At 44.9% G+C, this 27,152-nt stretch overlaps 1 protein-coding gene across 2 annotated transcripts in view; it reads left to right on the forward strand.

Moving 5' to 3' along the window:
- The window catches only part of SORL1 (sortilin related receptor 1), a 144,174-nt gene that overhangs the window by 61,924 nt on the left and 55,098 nt on the right, over positions 1-27,152 (forward strand). For both annotated transcript variants that reach the window (XM_037505469.2, XM_054693157.1), the window contains exons 13-21: positions 8,408-8,586; positions 10,598-10,784; positions 14,563-14,691; positions 15,362-15,447; positions 18,776-18,948; positions 19,908-20,039; positions 21,843-21,934; positions 23,089-23,335; positions 23,781-23,919. In XM_037505469.2, the coding sequence (XP_037361366.1) occupies positions 8,408-8,586; positions 10,598-10,784; positions 14,563-14,691; positions 15,362-15,447; positions 18,776-18,948; positions 19,908-20,039; positions 21,843-21,934; positions 23,089-23,335; positions 23,781-23,919 (1,364 nt within the window). The remainder of the gene's footprint in view (positions 1-8,407; positions 8,587-10,597; positions 10,785-14,562; positions 14,692-15,361; positions 15,448-18,775; positions 18,949-19,907; positions 20,040-21,842; positions 21,935-23,088; positions 23,336-23,780; positions 23,920-27,152) is intronic.

Consider the following 27,152-nt stretch of genomic DNA (forward strand, 5'->3'; position numbering starts at 1 on the left):
CAAACAGCTCATCCTCAAAGCAGCAGAGAGCAGGGAAGTACTGATGTTTGGCCTTCCACCTGGCTGTTCTCTGGTCTGGGTGGCAGCACCAGCTGCTGCTCTAGAGACAAAAGTCAGAAGAGGCCTGTGTGTAAGTGGAACTTACAGAAGGTCCCCGCATTCAGATAGGTGTTTGCTCTGATGACAAAGAGCACAGTGCTTCCCACATTTATGCACTATTTATTATATTTACTATACTATAAATTATATATGACAAATTACATTTTATTTTATAATTGATATATAATATCAATTATAACTTATACATTTTATATACAATAGAAATATAATTTTATAATATATAAACATTACATTTACATTTCATATATCATACATTATGTAGTATAGGTATTTGTCTATTATAATGCATTAATTCTCACCTCTCTGATTGTGCCAGATACTGTGTATCTAAATAGGATGTTCTCCCCCACTCTTTAAGAGTCCACAGGGAAATGATGATGTGTTTGGGACACAACTGCGGGAGATACACGGTGGGCCATGTACTTCGGCTTTGAGGAATACACATTTTTTGTGTGGCAGTCATGGTGTGTAGTCAGTTCTGGATTTTCCTTGTTGAACTTTCCTACAGATTACATTTGCATTCCAGGCTGGCTTCCGGAAGCAGTTAGCACGATCCTAGTCCTCTCACACCATCTGTCGGTGCATATGTGCCCGGGGAACGCAGCGTCATTGCTGCACTAGCTGGAGCAAAACACCATCAGGGAAACAGACCTGCTGCCCTAAACCCTAGTGCCCTCCCAGGCATTTAAATATGGCTTTGGGGTGTAGGCTTTGAGGTTATGACCCTAGAGCCTGCCTCTGTCTTTATAGGTCACCTGCAGGTGTCTGCATGTGTGTTTCCATAAAACCCTTTCCAATATGACCATAGGTACAGCCTCCTACTCACAGGTGCCGGTGTCCCAAATACCAGTCTGTGGGCAAAATCTGTGTAGCCACCTGGCATTTACTTGGTATGTTGCTCAGAGGGTTTTTTTTTTGTTTGTTTGTTTGTTTGTTTGTTTGTTTCTCATGCTGCTCTCTTCTTGACCTGTGTTATCAGCTTCAGCAGAAGAGAAGCAGAAAATGATACGGTAGTTTGTTCATATCCTCAAGCCACGGTGAGCATTTGCTGTGCTGTCCATGTGAGAGTGGAGGCTGCTTCTCATCGAACCAGATTCCAGCTGCTGGCCTAGGGCTTTGGCCTCCTAACTCTGGCTGCCCCAACCACGGAGCTTGCTGTCTCCTCGAGTCTCAGCGTTTATTGATTGTCTCATTAGTTTGGCATTGATCATTTACTGACTCCTTTTGTTAGTTACCTTTTCATTATATGCCTGAATTCCTCAACTCATTAGCGAGGTCTTTGCAGACAAAAATTTCTATTCTATACAGGCTAGGCAGGCGCTTAGTAAAAGTTTGATTATTCAATAAGTAGGTCATGCACACTTAGTCTTCTAAGATTGCTTGTTTTTTGTTTTTTGTTTTTTTTTTTTACTGATTTATAAAACTGGAAGGGGCGGAATAGGGTGATGGTTGTATAGCTCCGGAGACATCACTCCCTTGAGCTCATAAGTAAATGACAGTCCCCGGAGCTCCCATGTGAGGAAGGGTCCCTGGGTGATGCCACCTGGTGGTGCCTGGAGGAATCAGAGATGGCCAGACCCACCTTCCTTGGGAGGAAACGACGACTCATAGTAGTGAGGGCCCAAGCTGGAAATGGAGCTTATTTCTAGTGGGCATCATTTCAGGTCAATTACACGAACGTACATAGAACCTCTGTAATGAGCGAGATGTTGTTCTAGGTATGGAAGATGACATGGTGGGTGAGGAGTTACTGTTCTGGTGCTTCGGTGTCCACTGTTACTCTGTTCTAGTTCTGAGTTTCTAAGCTGGCTGAAGAGACAAGCCAGGGGAAAGGGCTTGTTTTGAAAAAGCCTTCTGACCTCATGTTTATCTAACCTGAGGGAGGCGAGAGCCAGCCTGAGTTACATCGGGAACTTTTAACAGGTTGAATGGGTACAGAGATTAGGACATTGTTGAGAGTTAGGTGTTTCGGTTTTGGGCAGTTCTTTAAAATTCCTTATGTCTTTCGCTCCCTGATTAGCACAGATAACTAAGAGATGGCTGTTATTTGTTTCAGTTTCTGCCTTGATCCTCTGCTGAGGCTGTTAACTTTGTTATTGTTAATTGAAATTGAGAGCAAGAAGTGGAATGCTTTTTTTTTGCTCTGTGTCTACATATCTGAAATGATGAAATAAGACCCCGTTTAGGATGCTTTGCCATTTTAGTTAACCAGAAAAAGTCTCAGTGATAGATAAGCTTTTCCGGGGGCCTCCCCTGGTGGTGCAGCGGTTGAGCGCTGAGCTGCGAAGCTGCTGCAGCCTCTGCAGCACTGGTTCGATCCCCGGCCACCGGCAAGGGTCCCACATGGCACGACAGACCTCTCCTGTCTCGCCCGCTGCTCCCCTCAGCAGTGTGTTTCATTGGTCTGCCTGTTCTGTTCCCCGCTCTGTCTCTGGTGAAGCCTCTCACCTCCCGCATATCTGGCCTGTACCCCGGTTCTTGTATAAAATAAATAAATCTTTAAAAAAAAATAAAAGATAAGCTTTTCTTCGATGATCAAAGTGAGGATTCAAATTTGGGAAGCAGCCCAATAGAGGTTACTCTGAGAACCCTTCCAACAACCTTGAATAGGAATTTAGTTTATATAGGTAGAAACAGCGAGTCATTGACATTAAAAGTGTGTAATTTTTCTTGGAGGAAGAGACTTCTAGTTCTAAGTTGTCCCGAGCTAAAGATACACTGTTATTAAGCACCAAGGATAGCAGTGCAGGACTTCATCTCTTCCTCTCTAAAGAGTGCCCTGCAGAGATGCAAAGCCTGGGTCCTCATTGTTAACTTTTCTGTGTCTTCTCCTTGGTCATCAGTGAGGGTGAAAGCCTGGCTTTCCCCATGGGTATCAGGTCTTACATGGCTATTTCAAACTTCACCTCTATGCAGATGGCCTGGTTTCTCACCTGCCAGTACAGGGAGGGGTCATTTTCTAGAACATTTCATAGTGTGTTCCCATGATTAACCTGCTCAGAGGAGGCAAGTTCCTCGCACATACATAAGTGCTCTTCAGAGATGTGCCTGTTACACTTTTTGCATCTTGACCAAAATACAAAAAATAAAACCCAAACCTAAACACAGGTTTGTTGGCTTGAGCATCAAGGATGAAATCAGTTTGCATTTCTTTTTGGCAGTTTGCCTATCAGCACACAGAGATCATTGGTACTGAAAATACTTTACCTTGCCCAAAAGCATCGTTCCTCATAGGAGATTCTGGCCAGTGGGGCCAGATGATCCTCCCATGCAAGGTAAAGACTGCAGGATGAATGCAGATTTGGACAAGTTGAATGAAAGGGGGTGTGGGGTGTCCCAGGTGAGAGACCCAGCAGAAACCTGGACACAGCCCGCCATCTGGTTCAGCTTCCCACTACCCCTTGAAGGAATTTTCTGTGTTGCTTGTGAAAGATGGCCATCCTGTGTTTGAACAACCTAGTGATGAGGAGTTTGCTAGATCAGAAGTAGCTTCCCTCTTAATTTGGGACAATTTGTTTGTCTCTTTTGTTCATTCACTCATTTTCCCTATTCATTTCTTTTTTTAAAAAAAGATTGATTTGTTTATTTATATAAACACTGGGTACAGTCAGAAGCACAGGAGGGTGAGAGAATTCACCAGAGCGGGAAGCAGAACAGGCAGACTGACGAAATACACTGCTGAGGGGAGCAGCGGGTGTGGCAGGAGAGGTCTGTCGCACCATGTGGGACCCTCACCAGTGGCTGGGGATCAAACCGGCGCTGCAGAGGCTGCGGGCAACTTCACAGCCCAGCGCTCAACTGCTGCGCCACCAGGGGAGGACCCCCATTCATTTCTTTATGAAAGATCTCAGGTCAGAGAGAGCCCAAATTCTCCTTATTGCAGTTTCTGCCTGTGGGCTTAGTTCTGTTCCAAGGAGACATTTGGTTTTTATGTGAAAATCTTTTAGATATTTGAAGCTCCTTCCCCCCCATCCCTGCACCATCTCCCTTCCATGGTGAAGAGCTCCAGTTCCTATCCCCACAAGCCCTAAGATCTGGAATATCCACTGGTGAGGTTTTTTTTTAGGTCTGCCTCATGGTGTCAGTGCCTTCAAATGTGGGGCTCAGATCTGACCCTCACAGTCTAAAATGCAGGATGTTGGGGTTTATATTTATGCCTCTGGACACTCAATTTCTAGTAATAAAAATATGAGACTGTTTTTACATTTTTACATTTTACACCTCAAACTGGCAGCTCCTCTTACATTTTTTCCCCTAGAAATTGAGGTATTACTACACATTACAAGATGCCCAGATGCAAAATACCCCATTTAATCAGTTCTGAAGGATGCATGTCAAGATGTAGAATATTTCATCACCCATCATCCTTCCCAGTCAATATGATTCTCCTGGCTCCACTAACTTCTCTCACCTCCCCCATGGCCAGAACTCCACAGAGGGAGCTGGTGGTCGGTAACATTTTTATTGTCATAGGTTAGTTCTGTCTACTCCAGAATTTCATGTTTGTATTTGGCTTCTTTAACTGAGCATCGTACTTTTTTAAAAGATTTATTTATTTATACAAGAACTGGGGTACAGGTCAGAGGTACGGGAGGGTGAGAGAATTCACCAGAGACAGAGCAGGGAGCAGAACAGGCAGACGGACCAAAGACACTGCTGAGGGGAGCAGTGGGCGAGGCAGAAGTCTGCCACGCCATGTGGGTTTCTCCCTGGCCGGCCGGGAATTGAACCTGCGTTGCAGAGGCTGTGGACAGCTTCACAGCATGGCACTTAACCCACTGTGCCACCAGGGAGGCCCTGAGCATCATATTTTTGAGATTTATCCATGTTGGAACAGGTATCAGTAGGTGAAATTCAATTTAACTAAAAACACAGATCTTAAAGATATCACTGAAGACAGATTTTCTCCATCCTATATTTGAGCAGATTGGTTTTTGAAATTACACGTGGAACTTTAATTCTCATTTTTACTAATTCTTTGGAGGTAAGGAAAGTCTTTTAAATCTCATTTTTGGCATTTATTGTCTTCTCCATGCAGCTAGCTTTGGACCCTTTGTAAATGCAATTAATTCACCTTCCAGATTGTTATTCAGATCACTGACAAATGGAATGAGCTCTGTAAGAATTAAAGGCCTTATTTTGGGTTGAGCTCAAACCATATATTTGTACATTTGGGATTTGTTTCACTGGCAGTAAATTTTATCATTGATCCATGAAGATCCTTATGAAAAAAAAGTTCTATTTCATTACCCTGTTTTTCAAATCGAGTATTACCATGGGAAGAGGAGGTGAGAGTTGTTTGCTGTGACTTCTCCTTTTCTAAGTTCTCAAATCTGTTGTTTCATAATCTTTTCTTTAAACCACCTTTTGTTCTCTGGGGAAATAAAACTAGTTTTCCTCCTCTAGTCTTTGAGATCTTTTTCTGTTTTCTGCTTTTTCATTGGAGATTATTAATAGGGACCGTGCAGTCCTGTCTTTATGTCTCTGTATTTTGTACTCATTTTCTGCCATTTTTTTTTTTTGCCTTGTCCAGTGTGAAAATCACTCTCCTTCATAAAGAAAAAAACAAAATAGAAATGGAATATTTCTGCCTTTTCTCTGTTACCATTTGTCTTGGCCATCAGAATGATGATTCTATTACTTTCTAGTTCTTTGTAGAACTTACTAGGTAACCAACTCACCATCCCACTGAGTCACCAATCTATCTATTATTTTGGTAATTAAGCATAATTCTTAATTCATTTTGAATTTGGGTTGTCTGGTCACTATTCCTACCAATGACTAGCTTGAAGGATGACAGCTAGAATGAACTAGAAGATTCCTGCTGCTCTTCTAAGTTTTTGCCTTTGGTTATGACTTCTCATCTTTAATATATTCTTAAAACTCTGGACCATACAGGGCCTTTGTGTACACATAACTATCTTAAATTGGGTACCGACCACTGCTTCCTTTATTTAGAGTATCTGGTTATAGTATACATCTTCTATGCTATGTCTGTATTTTTATCTGAGCATTGTGAGTCCTCCATTCCCCAGGCAAGGACCCTTGTCCTCTTTTGTGACTGTTAGGAAATCAAAGATAACTTGGTTTGTTTTCTTGCAAGATTCTTGTCACTTAAATTTTATCAGCATAAGTTCTTCTTGTAGAATTTGGTCCAGAAAAGAGGTTCCCTATACTGTTGTTTTTGGTAATGTTTCTGTTCCTTCCCCCCAATTCTGAAAATATACCAATTTATTCTTAGATGCAAGGCTGTGCCTGGTCTTGTACTGGCTTATTACTGCCATTAATGTGTTACTGAGAACCTCTTAAGAAAGGGGATGATGCATTTCCTGAGGTTCTTGGGTTTAAGGAGCTCTTAAATGGAATTAATGAGCCAATGAGCAAATAGATAAACTTCCAGAATCATCACAGACCAGACAGATAGCTCCCTTCATGTCTGGTTAATGGGCCAGTATTGCTGGTTTAGTTTGCTTTAAAAATGGTATTAGCTTATCACACTGGTACAGAAGGGGCTTGAGTAAACATATCTCTTTCAAAATAAGCTTAAACCCAAAGCATATATCAGTCAGGTGAGACTCTTTTTTCTTTAGCACATGTGTAAAGGAGATATTTAGTCTCCTACTGACATTCACTGTGGTACCTTGAAATCCTACCACTTGGTTTACCCCATAGTGTTTCTGTAGAAGTATTAATTTTTTGTAATCTCAATGGCAGAAAGTCTTTGGATTCAGTGATGTTGTGAAAAGATTTGTCAGTTATTAAGATTCTGAGTAAAAGTGAAAATTCAAAAACTTGTAATGGTGAAGGAAAAGCTTAGATGTAATTAGGGTTGAAGAGCGTTCTAATAACCCTGTCGAGCATCTCACCATCCTACTAGGTGATGAAGTATCAGGTGGGTTTTCCCCCCTTTCTCTGCCACCTGCCCTTCCTCCTCCACCACTTCCTTCTCAGTATAAAAGATATTTTTAAATCCATACAATTCAAAATTTTTTAAGAGGTTTCTTTTATTGTTCTGATGTGGGCTGCCTGGTGGATTTTTCTCAGGACATATTTTTCCTCTAACTTTTAATATTTAAAGCCACAGGAAAAGTTGTAAGACGTAAAAGATCACTCCATACAATCTTCACCTAGAATCACCAATTGTTAATATTTTGCCACTTAGCTTTACTCCGTTATCTGTCTCGGTATCCTGTCTGTCTAGCTGTTGTCCAGCTGCCTTATTTATAACCTATCTTTTCCTGAATCATTTGCAAGAAACTTACCAACATCATGTCCCTTCACAGCAAAATAATTAAACATGCATCTCCATTATTAAGGATATTTTCCACCAGATAGAATGACATCACTCCTAAGAAAAGTAACATAATTTCAATATTATGGGCTACAATTATTTTTCTCAGTTGTCTTGTATTTATAACTGGGTTTTTTTTTTCAATCCAGGGTTCAGTGAAGTTTCACACATTGAATTTGGTTGTTACATCTCTTTAGTCTCTCTTAATATATAATATTCCTTCTGCCTTTTTTGCTTGTTTTTCTATTCTTAGCCTTAATTTTTGTTAAGACTCCATACCCTTTGCCCATGCAGAATGTCTCACATTCTGGATTTATCCACTTGGATAGGGTAGTGTGTCGATGGTGTGTTATCCTCAATGCTTTATACGGCAGGCACATAATGTCAGGTTATCCTACTTTGGTGATGCTGAGCTTGGTGAAGGCTGAGCTTCTCCTTCACCCACTGTAAGATTAGTGCAGGGATTGCCTCGGGCTTGATAGCTTTAGCTCCTGTGCATGTTCTGATCCTCCAGCACGCTTGTACCCAGTGGCTTTAGCAAACAGTGTTGATCCTGGATGATTTAGTTATTATAGCAGAGGTTATAGAATGCTCACTTTTCTCATTTTGTCCTCAACGTTTATTAGGTAGCTTTGTAAAAGAAGAAAGCCTTCCCTCCCTGCCTTCTCTCTTCCTATTACTGTCGTTTAGAGACCTGTGCTTTATTATCATGCAGTGGATAATCACCTGCCACCATCATTTTTCCTCTTCATGGTCAAGTTTTCCTGACTTTGGCCACTGGGAGCCCCATTAGGCTCCTGTGCCCTCTGAGATGACTGCTGTCTTCCCTGAGCGCTTTCTTGCTTTTGTCTACAACCTGAAACTTCCCCTGCGCAAGCTTAGGATCTACCATTTCTCCACAGAGTCCAGGTTCCCATTTCCTGTACATGTGACTGGAAACCATGCCCTTGCCCTGGAGACTTTAACTGCAAGATGTTCTGAATTGCTTTTGCACAGATACAGTACCAACGAAGGGGAGACCTGGAAATCATTTGTCTTCTCCGAGAAGCCGGTGTTTGTGTATGGACTCCTCACGGAGCCTGGGGAGAAGAGTACCGTCTTCACCATCTTTGGTTCCAACAAAGAAAATGTGCACAGCTGGCTGATCCTCCAGGTGAACGCCACCGATGCCTTGGGTAAGCTCCTCCGCCATGTTCATGGAAATATTTATTGAACACAGTATCAGTGTAGGTACTCTGTACTTAGAGTATGTCATCCATGGTTAGAGATGGGCAGATAAGCAGCGAGTCAGTGAGAAATAGAGGCAGTTACCCAGGCAGTCCTTGTGTTCTCTTCCATGTCCTCATTTTCTTTTCTTTTTTTCTTTTCTTTTCTTTTTTTTAAGATTTATTTATTTATTTATTTATACAAGCACTGGGTACAGTCAGAAGCGTGGGAGGGTGAGAGAATTCACCAGAGCGGGGAGCAGAGCAGTCAGAAGGACCGAAATACACTGCTGAGGGAGCAGCAGGCAGCAGGAGAGGTCTGCGCGCCATGTGGGACCCTCACCCAGTGGCCAGGGATCGAACTGGCACTGCAGAGGCTGCGGGCAGCTTCGCAACCCAGTGCTCAACCGCTGCGCCACCAGGGAGGTCCCTTCTTTTCTTTTTTTAAAGATTTATTTATTTGTGCATACAAGAGCTGGGGTACAGGCCAGCGATGCGGGGGTGAGAGGATCCACCAGAGACAGAGTGGGGAACAGAAAAGGCAGACTGACTGAAACAGGGAAGCAGCTGGGAGGGAAGCAGCAGGCGAGACAGGAGAGGGCTGCTGTGCCATGTGAATTGCTCCCTGGCCGGCTGGGGCTTGAACTTGTGATGCAGAAGCTGCGATTGCTTCATAGTGTGGTGCTTTACCCCTTGCGCCACCAGGGAGGCACCCTGTGTCCTCATTTTCTGAGTAATCATTGGTACATTGTAGGTCTGTTCCATGTCCTCATTTCCTGTGTAGTCATTGCCACATAGTAGGTTTAGGTATATGTGTGTTGAACATGTGAATGAATGAATGAAAGCATTCTTTGCCAAATTCCACATTAACTCCCACATGAGAGGCAGCAGCCAGAGGGTACAGTGTCCTCTCAAAGCAAAGAACACAACTCACTAGTGTAGGTACGGGACGTGTGCCTGAGCAGGCAGAGTGAAACTTCTCAGTATTCTCCCTCCTCCTCTGGCCCAGTGTAGCTGGCTTTTGTCCTCTACATCATTCCAGACCCCTGGATGCTCCCTGTGCTATGCATTCAATTTCCACCCTTGACATACCTTTTCACGTTTCAGGATCACGTTTAAGGCACTGGATGGGAATGTCCCTTCAAGAAGACCCCTCCTTCCCTGTTGTGTGTTCAGAGCAAAAGCACGTCACCTATAGAGTCGTCACACTCTTGGACCCATGTCCCAGCACCTAGATTATATTATAAGGTCTTTAGGAACACAGACTTGCCCTCTGTGTAGTTACGTTCCACCCACCGACAGCCGGATGACCTTAGTCAGAAGTTTTGATAAGTTCTTGCTGGTTGAATGGTGCCGAGTTGGCAGTTGTTCATCAGTTTTGGGCAGCATTTAAAGAGAAGGTGCACATATTAGAAAAGGTCACAGTATCAGTATAGATATAGGTGTTCTTTGGAATTCCTATAGAAACTGCTCGACTTAACTTTGAAGTGTAGGTGGCTAGGTGAGTGATCTCAACCTCCCTCCATGAAGATCCTGTACCTTCGAGCAGTGACAGCAAATGTCTTTCACTCCCGGGCCACCTGTGCCCACACCACCACAGGAGGCGCGTGGGAGCAGTGCTCCTGAGTGATTCCTCTCCAGGATTCAGCCGCCACCAGACTCTCTCGCCATAAGCACCCCTGGATGCCTATTTCTAAAAGAAACTGTGGTATCTGCTAAAATATTTCAGAGAAGCAGATGGTGCCAGTGGTGACTTGCTTCTCCCCAACCTTCTCAGTCTAATGTCTGTTTTGGGGGGGAGGTGCCATTTTTGTGGGTGTGGGCGCTGCTCAGCCTCATGCAAGCCACTGAAGACTTGGGACAGCTGCTGGGACCTGTGCTTGCTGAGCAGGGTGGCAGGAAGCGAGTGCTGGGCTGGGGACAGGGCTGGGCCAGTACACCCCACATGGGCTTGCCTCAATGCTGCCTTGCTTTTCCTCAGGGGTTCCCTGCACAGAAAACGACTATAAGCTGTGGTCACCATCTGATGAGCGGGGCAACGAGTGTTTGTTGGGACACAAGACTGTCTTCAAACGGAGGACACCCCACGCGACGTGCTTCAATGGCGAAGACTTCGACCGGCCAGTGGTCGTGTCCAACTGCTCCTGCACCCGTGAGGACTATGAATGGTTGGTTGTGCTTCGAAGCCCGGGGATGGAATTGTTTTGCTTACTCTGCAGTGTGAGGAAATTAGCTCGGGCATAATCCCTTCCCCCGAGGAAAGGCGGGAAATGAAAGGAAGCACGTGTTTACTCAGTCTCTGCCATGTTCCAGGGACCTTGCTGGCACTTGCTACAGAGGTGCTTCCATCCAGGCCTTCCAGCAGTGTAACTGGGTAGACACGTTGGCACCTCGGGAAGCTGCAGTGATTTATTCAGGTTTAGGTTGCTCTGGCATTCATTTCTGAGAGGACAACCCCAAGAAGGAACATATGGAACGTCCCACTGTGGGTCACTTTTTCCTTTGGAGTCCTATTCCATAGGGAATTTAGTTCTTAATCTCAAACAGAGGCTGTTAGTGTGTATTTGCATGTATGTTGGTCCTTAAGTGAGGTTGTCCAGGGCACTGCTGAGAACGGTGAGAGGAGAAGCAGGTGCACGAACAGCTGTTGCAGGAGATGGAGGCTGTGTCACCTCAGAGCCACACCACGGGCAGGAAGGTGGGACTGGTGGCTGTGGGGACATCAGGAAGTTTCTGGAGGAGACACTGTTGCACCTGAGCTTGTGTGTCATGGCAGCAGTGTGAGGGTGTGGAGGCAGAGAAGGGAACATTTGGTTGGGTGTGGGTAGGGGCTAGGAAATGGAGAAGACACTGAAAAGAGAACACGATAAGGTAGACATGGAGAGTATGGACCTTATTCTGGAAGCAGAAGGGCAGCGCTGAGGCTGTGGAGGAGAGCTGATGGTCATTTGAGAGCTTAGCTTTAGGGGGTTGGTGTAGCACAGAACACACAGGGTTTCAGAGCCCTGGAGCGTGTAATCCAGCTTGAAATCATCTCGCATTAGGCAGGGGTGCGGATAGAGCCTAGTCAGTGAACATGAACATGTAACTCCTTTTGAGCAGCGGCTGAGACACAAACTGAAGTTTGCTGTGGGAAGTCACACTTATCTTAACTAAAGCCAGGCACTTCTGATGTGCCCTCGTCCAGAGCTTGGAACAGGGCCATGGGTAAATGTTGCTAGCTTTGCAGGCCAAGTGGGCTCCGTTGCAGTCCTACATGAACGGCATGGCTGTGATCCTGTCAAGTTGTGTTTACACACCCAGCCAACCAGATTTGGCCCATCCTGTTTCTAGACCTATGTTTGTGAACCTGAACGTTCTCAGAAGTCTCACAGGATCCTGCCACAATGAGGGTTCTGACTTGGTAGTTGGAGGGAGCTGTGGTTCTGCTAGGATCCACCAGTGCCTGACGGGCTTAGCCTCGGACCACCTGCTGGGAGGCATCATTCTTCCCCTAGGGAATCTGCCTGGTCTTGAGTTAATGGCATGGACGCTTTCCTCAAGGCCAAGCACAGAACTGTATGGTGTTCCGGTACCATCCATGCCCTGCCCCTTTGCTCCCTTCTGCTCTCCCATAGGTGCCCTGAAATGGCAATTTTAATCATGAAAAAGATTTTAGTGCGTTCTTTTTGTTTAATTAAACAGAATTTTAATTCTTTTTATTGTGAGCTATAACACATTTTCCAGATAAGTACATTTAACATGCAGTTTAATGTTTTCTTTTTTTCTTGAAGTGTCTTTCTTCTCTTATCCTATCAATCACGACAGAATGAAATGAAATCAAGAAGATGTAAGAAGATGTAATGAATGTTTGATTTTTTTCCTCAGGGACCCACTTACATTTTTGCTCTAAAATCTTCCAATTTCCGGGCCTCCCTGGTGGCGCAGCAGTTGAGCGCTGGGTTGTAAAGCTGCCCGCAGCTTCTGCAGCACCGGTTCGATCCCCGGCCGTAGGGCGAGGGTCCCACATGGCGCACAGACCTCTCCTGCCACCCGCTGCTCCCCTCAGCAGTGTACTTCGTCAGTCTGCCTGCTCTGCTCTCCCCTCTGGCTCTAGTGAATTCTCTCACCCTCCCGTACTTCTGACTGTACCCGTGCTTGTATAAATAAATAAATAAATAAATAAATAAATCTTTAAAATCTTCCAATTTCCCCACCTATGCCCAGACCAGGGGCTGATGTGCCTTCCTTATAAAAGGGTCTGGCTCCCCAACTGTCCACCCCACTCATAAGAAAAGGTGTTGAGTCTTAATATGATAGAACAGGGAAGCCACCCACTCTGCCCTGCACGAGTTGGGCTTCCTGCCAGATGAGACTGTGGGGGTGACAGCCCTGTGAAAATGGTAACATGAGGGGTGTGTTGCCTTCAGACCACCCTGCTGCTCCTCTGCTTATGGTGGCTGCTGGGATTGGGAATGTCTAGTGGTATCAGATGGTGGCAGAGGAAGGAAGTGGTCTGAAGATGGATAGCAGGAGAGCAAACTAGAATGAGAGACCTTGTAGTGCCCATTACTAGTTCAGCTCCTGAGTGCTGACTATTTGCAATTCAGTCACTTCTGACAGTCCTCCCAGATCTCAATGGGAAGCCCAGCTATTTGTCTTGTATGTTGCCTTATCTCAGGGGTAGTTTCTGTCCTTTCTTTACATGGTCCCACATTGCCAGGAAGTGTAGCTTTCGATGTCTTGACTGCAGCCCCTAGTAAACAGTGCATTTTGTGGTGACCCTGTACCTAACCATTTGTATGTGTATGCAAAGGCACATAAATGAAGCAAAAGTTTTAGGAGGCAGTGCTTACTCATAAGTGATGAATTTTGCAATCTCTTGTTCTGTGTCGGGAAGGGAAGAATCTGCTCTTGACCCTCCAACATACTTACATAGTCCACCAGGTTGTGGCCTACAGCTGGGAGAAACCTGCCTAACATGGGAACTTTGCCATTGAAGCCTAATTGTTAGCTAATGGTCCAGTTACTCCAAAAAATTCAAAGCAGCCATTCAGTAAAAACTGACTTAATGAGATCTGTTTGATACAGCAATAAAACTGCTTCCTTTTGAACTCTACAAGTTGCTAAATGTGGATTATGACATAATATACACACAAACCACCTTGCCTTGTCCCTGTTAATACTTTTCCTGTAGAAGATAGTCAATAAACAACACCTTGAACTGAATACAGTAAACGAAACCTTTCAGGGAAAGCACATCAACATGGAAAATCCCTTTGAATTTTGAATTTCTGGTTCGGCTAGCCCAGGAGACTTATAGCATGCAGCTGCCTCCTAATGGAGCTGTCAGATGTGGGGCAGTGAAGGCACACAGCTAAAGGCAGAGCCAAGTCCAGAGCTTGGACCCCTGCTTCTTAATCCAGGATACTGCCCATTGAGTGGGGAAGCTTGGAAGAGATGTGACCCCATATCCAGAAGGCCCCTTGGCTGGAGCCCTGTGTCTTACTGTGCAGGATGAGTCCTAGTGGTGAATTTAGGTGCTGTGTGGACAGTCTTAAATAACACTGAATCCTGGTTAAAAAAAAAGTATTTTGAATTGCTCTTTTAATTTTTCTGACCATATCAAGGGGAAAAAAAAAAGCCCTACTGGGTGCTATTAACTATTTAGCATTTGCAAATTCATTTCCACAAAGAAAGGACAGGCAGACTCAGGCTTTGGATAGGGCACTGGCTCTAGCTGAAATTTAGAATTATGTTTTTGGCATGATGATTGGTATCGCTTTTGTCTCTTTATGGTCCAGCATAGTGGATTTTCAATTATGGTTTTGATGTCTGACTTCTTTGGAAAATGTATTTATTTCTGTATAAATGAGTATTCTTTCAAGGGGCATGTCAAGTAACTTCCAGCACAAATGTGGGCAGTGAGGCGTCTGAACAGCCTAACAAAGTCCTTTGCCTTTTCAGTGACTTTGGCTTCAAGATGAGTGAAGACTTGTCACTGGAGGTTTGTGTGCCGGATCCTGAGTTTTCTGGGAAGTCCTACTCCCCACCTGTGCCTTGTCCTGTGGGTTCGACTTACAGAAGAACCAGAGGGTACGTCTCTCAGGGTTATCATGTTGAGGATGTGGGGGCAGGATCTGCACGTGACTTGAGAGGGCATGGAGGACACTTGGGTGCCTCCAAGGCTCTAAGTGCTAGAATGCAAGTTGGCAGGTTCAGGTAGCTTGGATGATGCTTAAAATTACAATATTTATAAACTCTCTTATCCCTATTGAGGAAAAAAATGCAAGTCTGGAAGCTGTTCCACAGCTCTAGTTGTGTCTTTTTTTTTTTTTTAATTGTATTTTCTTAAATTGAAATAACATTCCATTACAAGTAACCTATGTGCATTACAACACTGCATATGATTTAGGGATATAGGTTCACCCCTCTTCAGGAGTATAGGTGCCATACCACACCCACACCAAAGCACCAGTAATCCTCCACTGGGCCCCCCTCTAGTTGTCTCTTGAGTCATAACCTTCAGAACAGACATATCTTCAGAGACATTTGTTGAAGATATATATGTAAAACCTTGCCCAGGACAGCACCCCAACTTGTCTGGGCTGCCTGATTACCAGCAGAACCAATTCAGAATTACCAGTTTCCCTCGAGGGAAGCGAGTAGTGAGCTATTTCCATGAATAGGAAATACGTTTCCAATTATGATGCCTTTGTGGCTATTCATGTTTCTGACTTCTTGCTCTTGGGGTGGGGGGTGACAGGTACCGGAAGATCTCTGGGGACACCTGTAGCGGAGGAGATGTGGAAGCACGACTAGAAGGAGAGCTGGTTCCATGTCCCCTGGCAGGTAAGAGAGGTGGCTTCTTCCCTTTGATGTCTCGAGACATCGGAAAACATCATGCTCCCACCCAGGTCCAGTCTGTGGCTCTGCTCACTTAGTAGAGAAAAAGAATGTGCTTTACAAGCAACACAGAGCCTCCTCTCGCCCTTAAGCTTAGTCTCCAGACTAAATGACCTTACAGGCTTATGCCTTTATAGGGACAGAAAATACCTTTCAGGGTATACCTTTATTGCATTGAAAAATGTATATCTGTTGTGTGGCAGACATGGGGGCCTGAGGGCGACAGATCTTGAGTGTCCTTAATCTTTGTGTCAGAGTTGAATAAAGAGAACTACTGCTGCTTGGCAAGCAGTGAGGTATTCTATCTGTATATAATAATAACTAATATTTGAAAGGAACTTCACACATTTTGATGTACTTTTCCATGTGTTGTGACTTTAATCTTTTTAACTAGCCAGTGAAACAGATATTATCAGCTCCATTCTTTTTACATATATCAAGCATGTTCAGGGGAGAGGGTTCGGGAGAGGGTTAGGTCATGCATCTGGTAAGTGACAGCTTAAATTCAGGCTCTGAGCCCCATGTTCTTATGTCACCTGCATGTCATATAGGTGTCATTATTTTAGATGATCATTATGCTTCTTATTAAGAAAATCTTCAGAGTGACTGTACCTACTATAAAAGCATATTATGTTTCAAACATTTGAAATTGATTCTCGGTACACGCTGAGCTATTTATAATTTAGAAATGAAATGACAGTGCTTAAAGTAGTTAATGTTTGTGTATCTTTTCTTCACTTTGTTTTGAGCTCTTGCTCATTTAGAGTTTCCTTTTTCCCTCTGAGCTCTCCCTCCTGCTCACACTTCTCAATGAAGGTGAAGTTGGAGCTGATTTCCCCCCTCAGAGGTGCTGTTTAAGCACCAAATGATCCTGAAGCAAGCACGTTGGCCTCGCAGGCAGGCCAGAGTGCCGGCTCCCTCCCTCACTGCTTGCCAGCTTGCCCTGGTATTTCTCATGCTAAGCTCATTAGTCCCTTAATTTAATCTTCCATCATTACTACAGTAATTAACATACCTCACTGTGGAGACTTCAAAAAAACACAGCTTCAGCAGGTCCCCACAAACGAGCAGATCATATTTGGATACGTCCCTCGCAAGAACTGTTAATTGTTAGAATTCAACCTTGTTAGCAAGGTTTGAGTGATTGTCCTAAAGGAGCTAAAGTACATACTTTGGTTATAAATATTTCTGAAGGTAATTCAGCAGGGGACAAAACAGTTTGTTTAAAGCCATTTCAGGGCCTCCCTGGTGGTGCAAGGGGTTAAGACACAACCTATGAAGCTGTCGCAGCCACTCCTGTACAAGTTCGATCCCCGGCCAGAGAGCTGCCCACATGGTGCAGCAGACCTCTCCTGTCTCACCCGCTGCTCCCCTCAGCAGTGTATTTCATCCGTCTGTCTGTTCTGTTCCCTGCTCTGTCTCTGGTGAATCCTCTCACCCCCCACGCCCCTGGCCTGTACCCCAGTTCTTCTATGCATAAATAAATAAATATTTTAAAAAAATAAAGCCATTTCAACTTTGGTAGGAAAGCTATTTTCTCTTCTGATTGGAGAAGATGAAACAGAATGAAGTGGAAAAAACTCATTTGCAATATAGACCACTTCCTAAATGTTTAAAAACCCAAATGTTGAACAAGAGGGATGTACCAAGAAAGGAAGAGGGTTTTGTGGGACTGATGGAAACATAACATCGTTGCAAAGATGAGGTCATCTAGACATCTGGAAGGATTTTTAAAAGTGAAGTCATTTTTCTTCCATTATGATCACTCTAGTAGTGTAGATGCCTCAGCTGTGCTTGTGGATGACAGGGCTTGGCCGCGGGTCCCGTCCATTTTCTGTTAAGTACTGCACGGCAGACATTGCATGTTACACTCCAAGCCAAATATTTCTGGACTCAGACTCTGTTGTAAAGGCTAGTTTGTTAGAAGAAACCAAAGCAGCAGGGTGAAGTATGAAGACATTAGACGAGGGGTGAGAGGCTGCAGTGAATGTATCCTCCCTGACTGCTCCGCTTTTATCTTGACTGCCCCCTTCTCTCTGAATGACAGTGGGAAGGTTTTCTTGAACCAAAAGGTGATATCAGATACTATGTGGTAGCAGCTTAGTAATTTTAATGTTAGCCCAAAGCGGGGGAAAAAGTGGGGAAATGGTAGGTGGAATTAATTTTCAGGTGTGTTATCTTTATGGAGGCCTTTATAAGGCAGGAGGCTGGTACATGTTTATTTGTTGAGGAATGGAAGAGAGAATAAGAAACAGGTATGCAGGCAGCAAAGGGATTCAGATTTGCATCTTGGTCCCATTACCAACATATTGTCAAAATGAATCTGATTTGTTGCTCATCTATGGTTCCTGGGAAGAACTGTCTATTTTCCAGACTGTTTCTAAGTGGTGGGGAGAGAACTAGCTGTCTGATCTTTTCCGTAAATCTCATAAGTGCTCTGGGCCTCTATTTCTACATCCTAAAAAACAGCAATCTTAGTATCCGTATCACAAAAGGCAGAGGAACATAATGGTTAAGACACACACTCTGGCTCCAGTCAGAATCTAGGTTCTGCCACTTAATAGTCATATATCCTGAGTTAGTTCACCTCTGCTCTCACTTCACTCCTGAGTAAAATTGAGTTAAGAGTAGTTCTTCCATTATACCATTATTACTCAGATTAAGCAATGCTGCGAGGTCATGAGTACAGTGTTTAAGTAGAAATAGAATCTTTGTGATGATTATGTTGAAAACATTTTGTAAGAAGCCAAGAATAAATGTATTATTCTGAAAATATAGCTTGATGTCATCACCATATGTCATTGTGAACAATACTGAGTGGGTGAGTGAAGAGATTAGAAAATTTAGTTACAAGTCTTTGGGGGACTAGTAGTTTCTAGTTATCAAGATTATGGTGCATGATAAAGGGCCATGACAAGGTACCACAAACTGGCTGCTGTAATTATTTTTTAAGTTTGACCGAAGACTTTTTGCCTAAGCTCAGAAGTATGGCTATTAGAGCCCCCTCGCCCCCCACCCCCCCAAAAAAAATGAAAGAGTAAGAAAGACATTGCATACAAGAAAACTAAGATTCCCAGGAGCTTACCTCACCCATGGTGGGAGTGTGATTCCCTTAGACACCTTCTAGGTCTTGATTCTTATTTGATTCTCGATCCTCCCTAATATCAATGACTCTGACGTTTGTGTGAGACAGAAACAGGTCAGCCATGCCGGGGCCTCTTTGGCATCCCTAACCCCCAGGTCCTCCTTTCCTGTTGTTTTGTGTGCCGTGCAGAGGAGAATGAGTTCATCCTGTACGCCATGCGGAAGTCCATCCACCGCTACGACCTGGCATCAGGGGCCACCGAGCAGCTGCCTCTCACCGGCCTGCGGGCGGCGGTGGCCTTGGATTTTGACTATGAGCACAACTGCTTGTATTGGTCTGACCTGGCCTTGGACATCATCCAGGTGAGTCATGGCTTGGTCTGGTTCTGGGGCTGTACCTTGTGACTCCCCAATCCTGAGAGCTGCTTTTAGAATAGCGTGAGGGAGTAGATGTTTGAGTTTTCAAGTCATCCCTCATCTCAGGGCCAACTGATGAAACTGTTCAGTTTTATGGTTTAGTATTTTCTTTCACTGCCCATATTTGTTCTTGGAGGATGGACCAAGGAACCCCAAGTCTGAGGCTTGCTCATAAGCAAGGTCTCATATTGGGTCTAGCATTATGGATGATTCATAATACTCATCATTATACCAACTGCCTCTGTGGGGCTCTTCCTCCCAGTCCCCATGGCATAGTGACACCTGTGACGATCCCTGGACAGGCCAGGTGGATAGCTCTGTACTGAAACCCACACATTTAAAGGGGAGAGTGTTTTGATTTTCATTTTCTATAAATCATTTTGGAAAAGCAGTTACATCAAGTTGTATCTGGGCTTCTAACCCAACAGAATTTTTCCCAGGGCCTGAGGGGCTGGGGATGGCAGGACTGAGTGTAGCTGTCCCAGCAGTAGCACCTGATGACTCAGTGCCTCCTCGGGGAGGAGAGGCTCTGGGAAGCAGAAGGGAGGTCAGGCAAGAACTTGAAAATAATGACAATTTGGCTTCACTTATTTTAGAAACAAACAGACTCATGCATCTCCCTGATCTGTGAACTTGTTACCATGATGCAGTGTGGTTTAGCAACCAGCGTTCTTCACAACCATGCAGAGGGATAGAAAAACTTACGTTTGGTTTCATTAGTCTACTTAAACCAAAAAGCCATCCTGTATCTTAGAATTGTTTTAGTAAAAATCTGCTTCATTCATCTGGAGAGTTTATTTCTATAAAATGTCTCATCGCTGGCCAGTCAAGCCAGTTGACTTGTGGGATTAGAAAATAGGCAGGATGTCACTTGAGGATTTAATGTTCTTTTTTTCTCTCTTCAGCGCCTCTGTCTGAATGGGAGTACAGGGCAAGAGGTGATCATCAATTCTGGCCTGGAGACAGTAGAAGCATTGGCCTTTGAGCCCCTCAGCCAGCTACTTTACTGGGTGGATGCTGGCCTCAAGAAGATTGAGGTAAGCGTGTCCCCATGCTGACCCGAGGCCAGCACGTAGGGGAGCATCGGGCTGCAGGCCAGATTTGACACAGTGGTTGGAGCCAGTGTTAGATGTCTCTGGAAACTGTGAAGATTCCAGAGAATGGACCAGCCGAGCCTCTTGAGAAGAAAGAAAAGGGGGATAGTCTTAGAATTATTGCTCAATGCCATCAAGGTCCCATGTGAGAACAGGGTACCTGAATCTCTCAGACAGATTCATGAAGATACCTGAACGTTTATATTCTGCCAGCAGATGCAAAGAGGAGAGGCAGTGATCAAAATGGCAGTGCCATGGTGCTGTTATAATGAATGCTCAGCTGTTCTAGTTGATTAGGGTAATAATGCCAAGGTCATCATGGTGACCATCGGTGATGGTGATAATGAGCACTTATTCTGTGCTGAGCTCTATGGGAGCCACTGCATAGGGATTACTTGATTCATCTCTCACAATAACCCTTAGGGCAGGTTCTCCTATTACGCCCTCATTACCTACCTGCAGCTTAGCTACCCAAGGCAATGTGAAGGGTATAAATGGTTTCCAAATCATCCCAACCACTGTCTCTGGGAATATAGGTATACACTCACCTCCTGCAGGTTACAGATGAGGCTGGGTGGGCACTGCCTTACCGCCTCCTTATACTCACTCTACATAGGGCCTGGTGACCATAAGCACGCAGAAACAGAAGTTGCAAGACAACAGACATGAGCTTGTGAGACAGACCCAGGGTCAGTCCTTACATGGATTGGGCATTCCCTTTCTTCATGTGTAAGATGAACATTCATTTTATGTGCTCAGTGGCTTGAGAAGTGCTGAGTGGAGAGTGAGATCCACATCAGGTGTGGTTTTAATGTTGCAGCATTACCTCAGTAGCAGACTTTCTTGTTCTGATAGAGATTAGATTTCAGTGCAGAAAGCAAAGCAATGGAGAAATGAGTACCTCAGTTCTGCTGGTGATAAGTGCTACAAAGAATGAAAACAGGCCACATGCTCAAGTGGGAGTGGGGACGGCGCTGGAAAGCGGGTGTCTCAGCAGCTGACATCGGAGTTGAGCCCTGCTGGAGGAGAGGATAATTGGGGTGCTCACCTCTTAGGGAGGTCGAGAAAGGGGACTGAAGGCACACAGTAGTTGTCTCCTGCTGTGTGTGGGATGATGGTCGTCTGTTTCTGTTTCTCTCCTTTCGATAATTGTGTGTGGCTAGCACTTTGCCAGATTCTAGAGAGATGCAGCACAGTTGCCAACATACTGGAAGACAGTTTGGAAAGAGGATTTGATTAGAGAGCTGCAGACAGGCCCCACAGGGGATGTGGCAGGTGCAGATGGGAATAAGGGTGTGTCAGGCTTGAAGACCCATCTTAAGGAAATCGCAAGAGCTGAAGTGGGCCAGAGACCGGGGCTCCCATCTATGGCAACTCCCCCTCAGGGCTGTGACATGAGAAATTGTTCGGTTGACAACGTGGAGCCTTCAGTGACTTTGGAGCATGGAGGAGCATAGGCAGGTTAAATGAATAAACATGTATAGAAATCTGGGTGCAGGTCATCAACTCTGGGAACGAGGGGTGCTGGCTCATTAGTTATAGCCTGCAAGGATTGTCACATAAGCCTGAGGAGGAAGCTGCTCACTGACTGGAAAGGGGGGCAGGTTCCCAGAAAAGTCTGCAGGGGAATCTGGCAGCCACAGAGGCCGTGACTGTGGGCAGTTGCTGAGTAGGAGACCGCAGTGTGGGCCTTTTAAGGGGCTCACATCTATTTTGCACCCTCTCCCCATTTTTTTTTTTTGTCAGGTGGCTAGTCCAGATGGTGATTTCCGACTCACGATTGTCAATTCCTCTGTGCTGGACCGGCCCAGGGCTCTGGTCCTCCTGCCCCAGGAGGGGTAAGTAAAATCCCAGTGGGAGTCTAGGTGTCAGATGCCACACTTTCCTGTGGAAATGCAAACTGCTGGACAAAACCCGATTCTTGTGATTGTGGCCGAAATGAATCTATTAAGTTGAGAGTTTTGACACCATAGTCTGGGCCAGTTAGTCCTGTTCCCTTTTCTTTCTTTAGCAAGCATCAGGATCTCTGTTGGCATCCAGATGTCTCACAGCTATGGGGCATCATTTAACTAAAGGTAATACTAAGAGTCTCGATGACAGAGTTGGGCCTGGTTGGTCAGATGGCGTGAGGATTCTTCACGTTCAAGCATGCCACAAACATTTCATCCCATCTTTTCCACACCTCCCAGTACCTGTAGATTCCCACCAGGATTCATATGCAACTCGGACATATAAAATGCTCTTTATTACCTAATGAGCTTAACCCAAAGGGAAGTTCTAGACTAACTTTTCTTCCTGGTCAAATTGATAATTGACAATTTGATCTATTTCTTAAAGGAAAATTCTCACAGAGATATATGTACTTGCTAAAAAACATTAAAAGAACAGAAGTTGATGAAGTGAAAAGTGTATATTCCCTCTTTTCTCACTCTTTTCTCACACCTGACCCTTCATACGTGACACTTCCTAGGGGTGATCATGATGATTAAAGGTTACGTGTCTTTGAGAATTTAAAAAATATTCATGTGCAAGCATATATTAAAACAAGGACACAGGCCGAATAGTATCATAAGTTATTTATTATTCATATTTTAAACAATTCAATGTTTAATGTTAATCTAATGTTAGCTTCATATGAGCCCTTCTATATGTGCCATATGTGTTATTTTCTCTATAGATTTACATTTTGGGGAGATGTTTGTATGCATATATATGTTTGTGTGTGTGTGTATTTGTCTAGACTGAGTAATGCTGTTATGCACATTTTTGTACATTTGCAAATTCTGATTCTTTCTCTAAAGAAATTCCAGTACAGGAATTCCTGCATCCGGGAATTAAATGGTTTCGAGTATTAGAATTACAGAGTGTAACAGTAATGCTGAAGTAGCCAGCCTGGTTGTTCTGGAGGGACGTCTTACCTGTTTGGAGCAGTATGTGAGCGCCTATTTCCTTAGTTCCGATGTCTTGTGTTTTCTGTCCCAATTTGGACCAGGGTCATGTTCTGGACCGACTGGGGAGACCTGAAGCCTGGCATTTATCGGAGCAACATGGATGGCTCTGCTGTCCATCGCCTTGTGTCAGAGGATGTGAAATGGCCCAATGGCATCTCTGTGGACGACCAGTGGATTTACTGGACAGATGCCTACCTGGACTGCATTGAACGTGTCAGTTTCAGTGGCCAGCAGCGCTCTGTCATCCTGGACAACCTCCCCCACCCCTATGCCATTGCCGTCTTCAAGGTGAGGGGAAGAGCCTCCTGTCCCTGGGATTTGGCAGAGAGATTTGACCAAGTTCTAGAACATCAACTTATTTCTGAAATGAAGCCAGTTTATTTCAGCCCATATGGAATGCTCACCGTTAGCATTTCAAAACTTTCAAGGTTGAGGTTCACCCGTGGGCTCCCTGCTGGCTTCAGATGAGCTTCCCATCACCTGTGTTGCCTTTCATCTCCACTTTGAGTCTAGAGGACAAAATGGTTCTTCCCAACAGTGGAAAGCAGGGTGGCAATTGGGGTCAGGTGTGAGTGGTCATCAGTAGTTCCTTCAGTGTGGATGCTTGGTGTCTGGACACTAACTCTTGCCTTTAAATGGAAGGTCAGTCAGGCTGACCATCAAAATAAGAGGTCCGTGTGCCTGATGGGCAGGCCTGTAGAACTGAACTAACGAGCCAAACTTCTCTTTTTAGAATGAAATCTACTGGGACGATTGGTCACAGCTCAGCATATTCCGAGCTTCCAAACACAGCGGGTCCCGGGTGACAAGCCTGGCAAGTCAGCTCACGGGACTGATGGACATGAAGATTTTCTACAAGGGAAAGACAACCGGTAAGGCAGAGTCTCCTCCTTCATCTCCATCTTGAAGTTGATCTAGAAAGGGGCTGGGTGTGGGCAACCTCCACTCAGAGTGGGATCTGGCAGCCTGCATCTTTGTTGTCACGACAACATGCACATTATTTAATTTCTTCCTAATGACATCTTAATTTCTTTTCTAATGATACACAAACAGCTGGAAGACGGCATGTTTTTGCCTGCCTGGAGTGTTGGTGCTTGGTGGGTAATTACACCCTCCTCCTGCCTTTGGCCCCTTACTGATTGGTGGCGTGGCTTCTGTTGCAGCTGGAGAGGCCCAGCGTGCGCTTAATCCCTGTTTGGCTCCCTGACAGGGAGCAACTCTGAGCCGGGTATGCAGGCAGCTGTGCTTCCTGACAAGTGTCAGTCTACCTCATTCTCTTGTTGTCCTGATGACCCATTCCTCACTGAACACCCACCTCCTGGTAAAACTCAGTGTAGTTAGAGGATGATTTAACCGCCCCCACCAGGAAACTATAAATAAGGAGATTGCTTTTTCTTTTTTTCCCCAACAATGTTGCTACTGCTCAGCACTCAGTATATGCTCAATTTTAGTGGAACGGAGGAGGGTTGAGGAGAGAAGGGCAGCATTGCCAGGGTGTAGACAGCCACAGTCCCAAAGATTATTGACGGAGACTTCAGGTGCAATACCCTGAGCGGCTGGTCCTGGAGTCTCTGCATCCTCAATAGAAAGCCTCTGCCTTACTTGGCTGGTTTATCTTTATCTTACTGGTTATTCTAGTGGAGAGAGATCAGGGTACTCCGAAGAAGAGTAGAACCTTTAAGAAGTGCCCTCTGTATCTCAACTGTGTTAAGTAGCATCTGGGGCTGCTGACTCTCATTTATTGACTAACTGCTAAGATCCCTGTTTTGGCCTAGAATGCTGATATTGTTGTGGCTTTTGGCTGGGCCTGTGCTAAGAGAATATTGACAAAGGGAAATAAGATAGTTATAGATATGCTTGTTATCCTCATGGGACCAATGAAACCAGCCTGAGAACACCCTTTCAAAACAAAGTATCTTAGAAATGAAAGTCTGTTATACTGTCTTCACCACTTAGGAAGCAGGGCTTGGTATTATGATCCTTGATTTATAGATTAGGGAACAAGATCTTTGATACAAATTAGCTTTCCCAAAGGTCCCTTGACTAGATCAGGAGCTGGACTTTTGTCCCATCCTGCTACTAAGTAGAGGGGTCACATTCCTTCTTAGAGGAGGTGCCTGTTTTCTAAGAGCAAGGGATGAAGGAGCTGTGCCTCTCAGCCTCGCTGGCCGGGATCACAGGCCCTTGACAGAGACCACCCTCCCCTATTGACCGCCTCGCCAGCAAGCTGATGGAATCTCCAGCATTTCTCTAAGTTACAGGCAGTGTGGATGACAGGGCTTAGTGTTGACAAGAACTTGTGAGCCTGTGCTTGGTGAACATACAACAGGTCCCAAAACACCATCCCGAAAAAGCTGGTGATCCCTGGGCTCTCCACTCCCTAGTCATGGGCGACCATGTCATTCTAGCTAAAGCGTAACCATAGCCCGCACCTGGGGAGTGGTGAGGTAGGGGGGCTGCGATCAGAGCGTGCTTGCATGGCCTCCTGGTGCTATACATTCCCCCTTAATGCCTCCTGGTGATTTCCCCTTTATGCCTCCAAGAGTCACCTCTGATTAAAGTAGTGAGAGCGATCCTTGGGCTCTGGGAGAGCGTGGGTGGGTGGAGTCGATGTACCAGCGCAGATAACCCAGACAGCAGCCCTTGCAGGGCCAGGTCCATTAGTGGCTTCTGCTGCTCCTTTCTCCATTTGTCCTTGGGGATCTTTTCTCTGTGTGGGCAGGAAACTTCCAGGAGCTCTGCTCATAGACACAGGAGCAGCAAGTTTGTATTCTCTAATGGGCCAGTTTGGATGAAATCGAAATTTTTGCAAAAGGTGCCTCCCAGCCTTGATCTCATTTGCTCAACCTGCTGGCTTTCTCGGGCTCTGAGAGAATGTTACAAACTAGCCGTGAGTACTGGCAGCTCCTGGTGCCAGGAAGTTTTGAAAATTACACATAGGAACTTGCTGTTAGGCAGGAGTGATGTGATAGCAGGGGCAGTAACTCTACTTCTTAGGGAACTGCTGTGTCATCATCTCCCTAAGGCTTTGTGGGTTTGTAGAATCTGTTAATCTCTCCCAAATCTCTGTGTTCTGTAAATATCCCCATCTGATGAGAATGTGAAAGTTGGGTTCCGCAACTAAGTATATTTCAAAGCACAGACTTCAATGAAAGCTTCAGGCTCGTTTCCTCTAGTGTTGTTGGACTAGCCCTGGGGCTAGGACCACAATTTAGAAGTGCTATGCTTTGATTAATTTTTGTTTATGATACAAACTGTTCATTTGAAATATCAGTCAGTTTGGAGTGTTTGGTTATAAATGGGTGTATTTATACTTGATTAGTTTCTACATAGCATTACTGGGTTCAATTCTTCATGTTTTTCCTTTACAGAGGTTACTCTGCAAGGCCATTGATGTATTGAGTTGATACTGTAATGGGTTAAATATTTTGGAGTTTTTGACGTTCTCCTTCCGTGTCTGCAGTAAGCACATATTTTTAAAAATCTGTAATGAGACAAATATTTATTTTGTGGTATGCATTTGATTTTGATAATTGTCAAGTGTATAGATAATTAAGCATGTTAATTGCATTTTTGGCTTCTAAACTGGTTCTGGAGCAATTTTCCAAGGAGGAAATCTGAAAATGTCCTAAACATGCTCAGTGAAGACATCCTATGAGTGTATGAGTGGGTGGTAGTCTTCTGAGGGGACATCTGCGGAGGTGACAGCTGTCACTTGGCCACCCTTCACACTGGGATGATGCTTTCCCCATTGCTGCCTTGCCACACAGGACTGTGGTGTGGACACAGGGTGGGTGGCTATGTTCCACTGGCCCTGGGCACTCTGCTGAATCTCCTTCCCTGCTCTTTGGCTAATGATGTACTCCCCTCTTCTGGACGGCGGCTTTGTACCAGTCTGCACGCTCCTGGCCTGCCCACCTCAGGGGTCAATAACTCTGCTGCACAAGCTTGGGGTTTGCCCTTGGAGCTGACTCCCACTCTGCAGTGTCAGTGTTTTGCCTTGTCCACCCTCCTGAAATACTGTGCCTCTGGCTTTGATGATCAGCTGGGACACTGGCTCTGTGTGCAACATTGTTAGTAAATTACACTCGATAGATATGACACA

Source organism: Talpa occidentalis, unplaced genomic scaffold (genome assembly GCF_014898055.3).
Source record: "Talpa occidentalis isolate TD23 unplaced genomic scaffold, MPIMG_talOcc4v2.1 talOcc4.12, whole genome shotgun sequence".
In the NCBI taxonomy this organism is placed as follows: domain Eukaryota; kingdom Metazoa; phylum Chordata; class Mammalia; order Eulipotyphla; family Talpidae; genus Talpa; species Talpa occidentalis.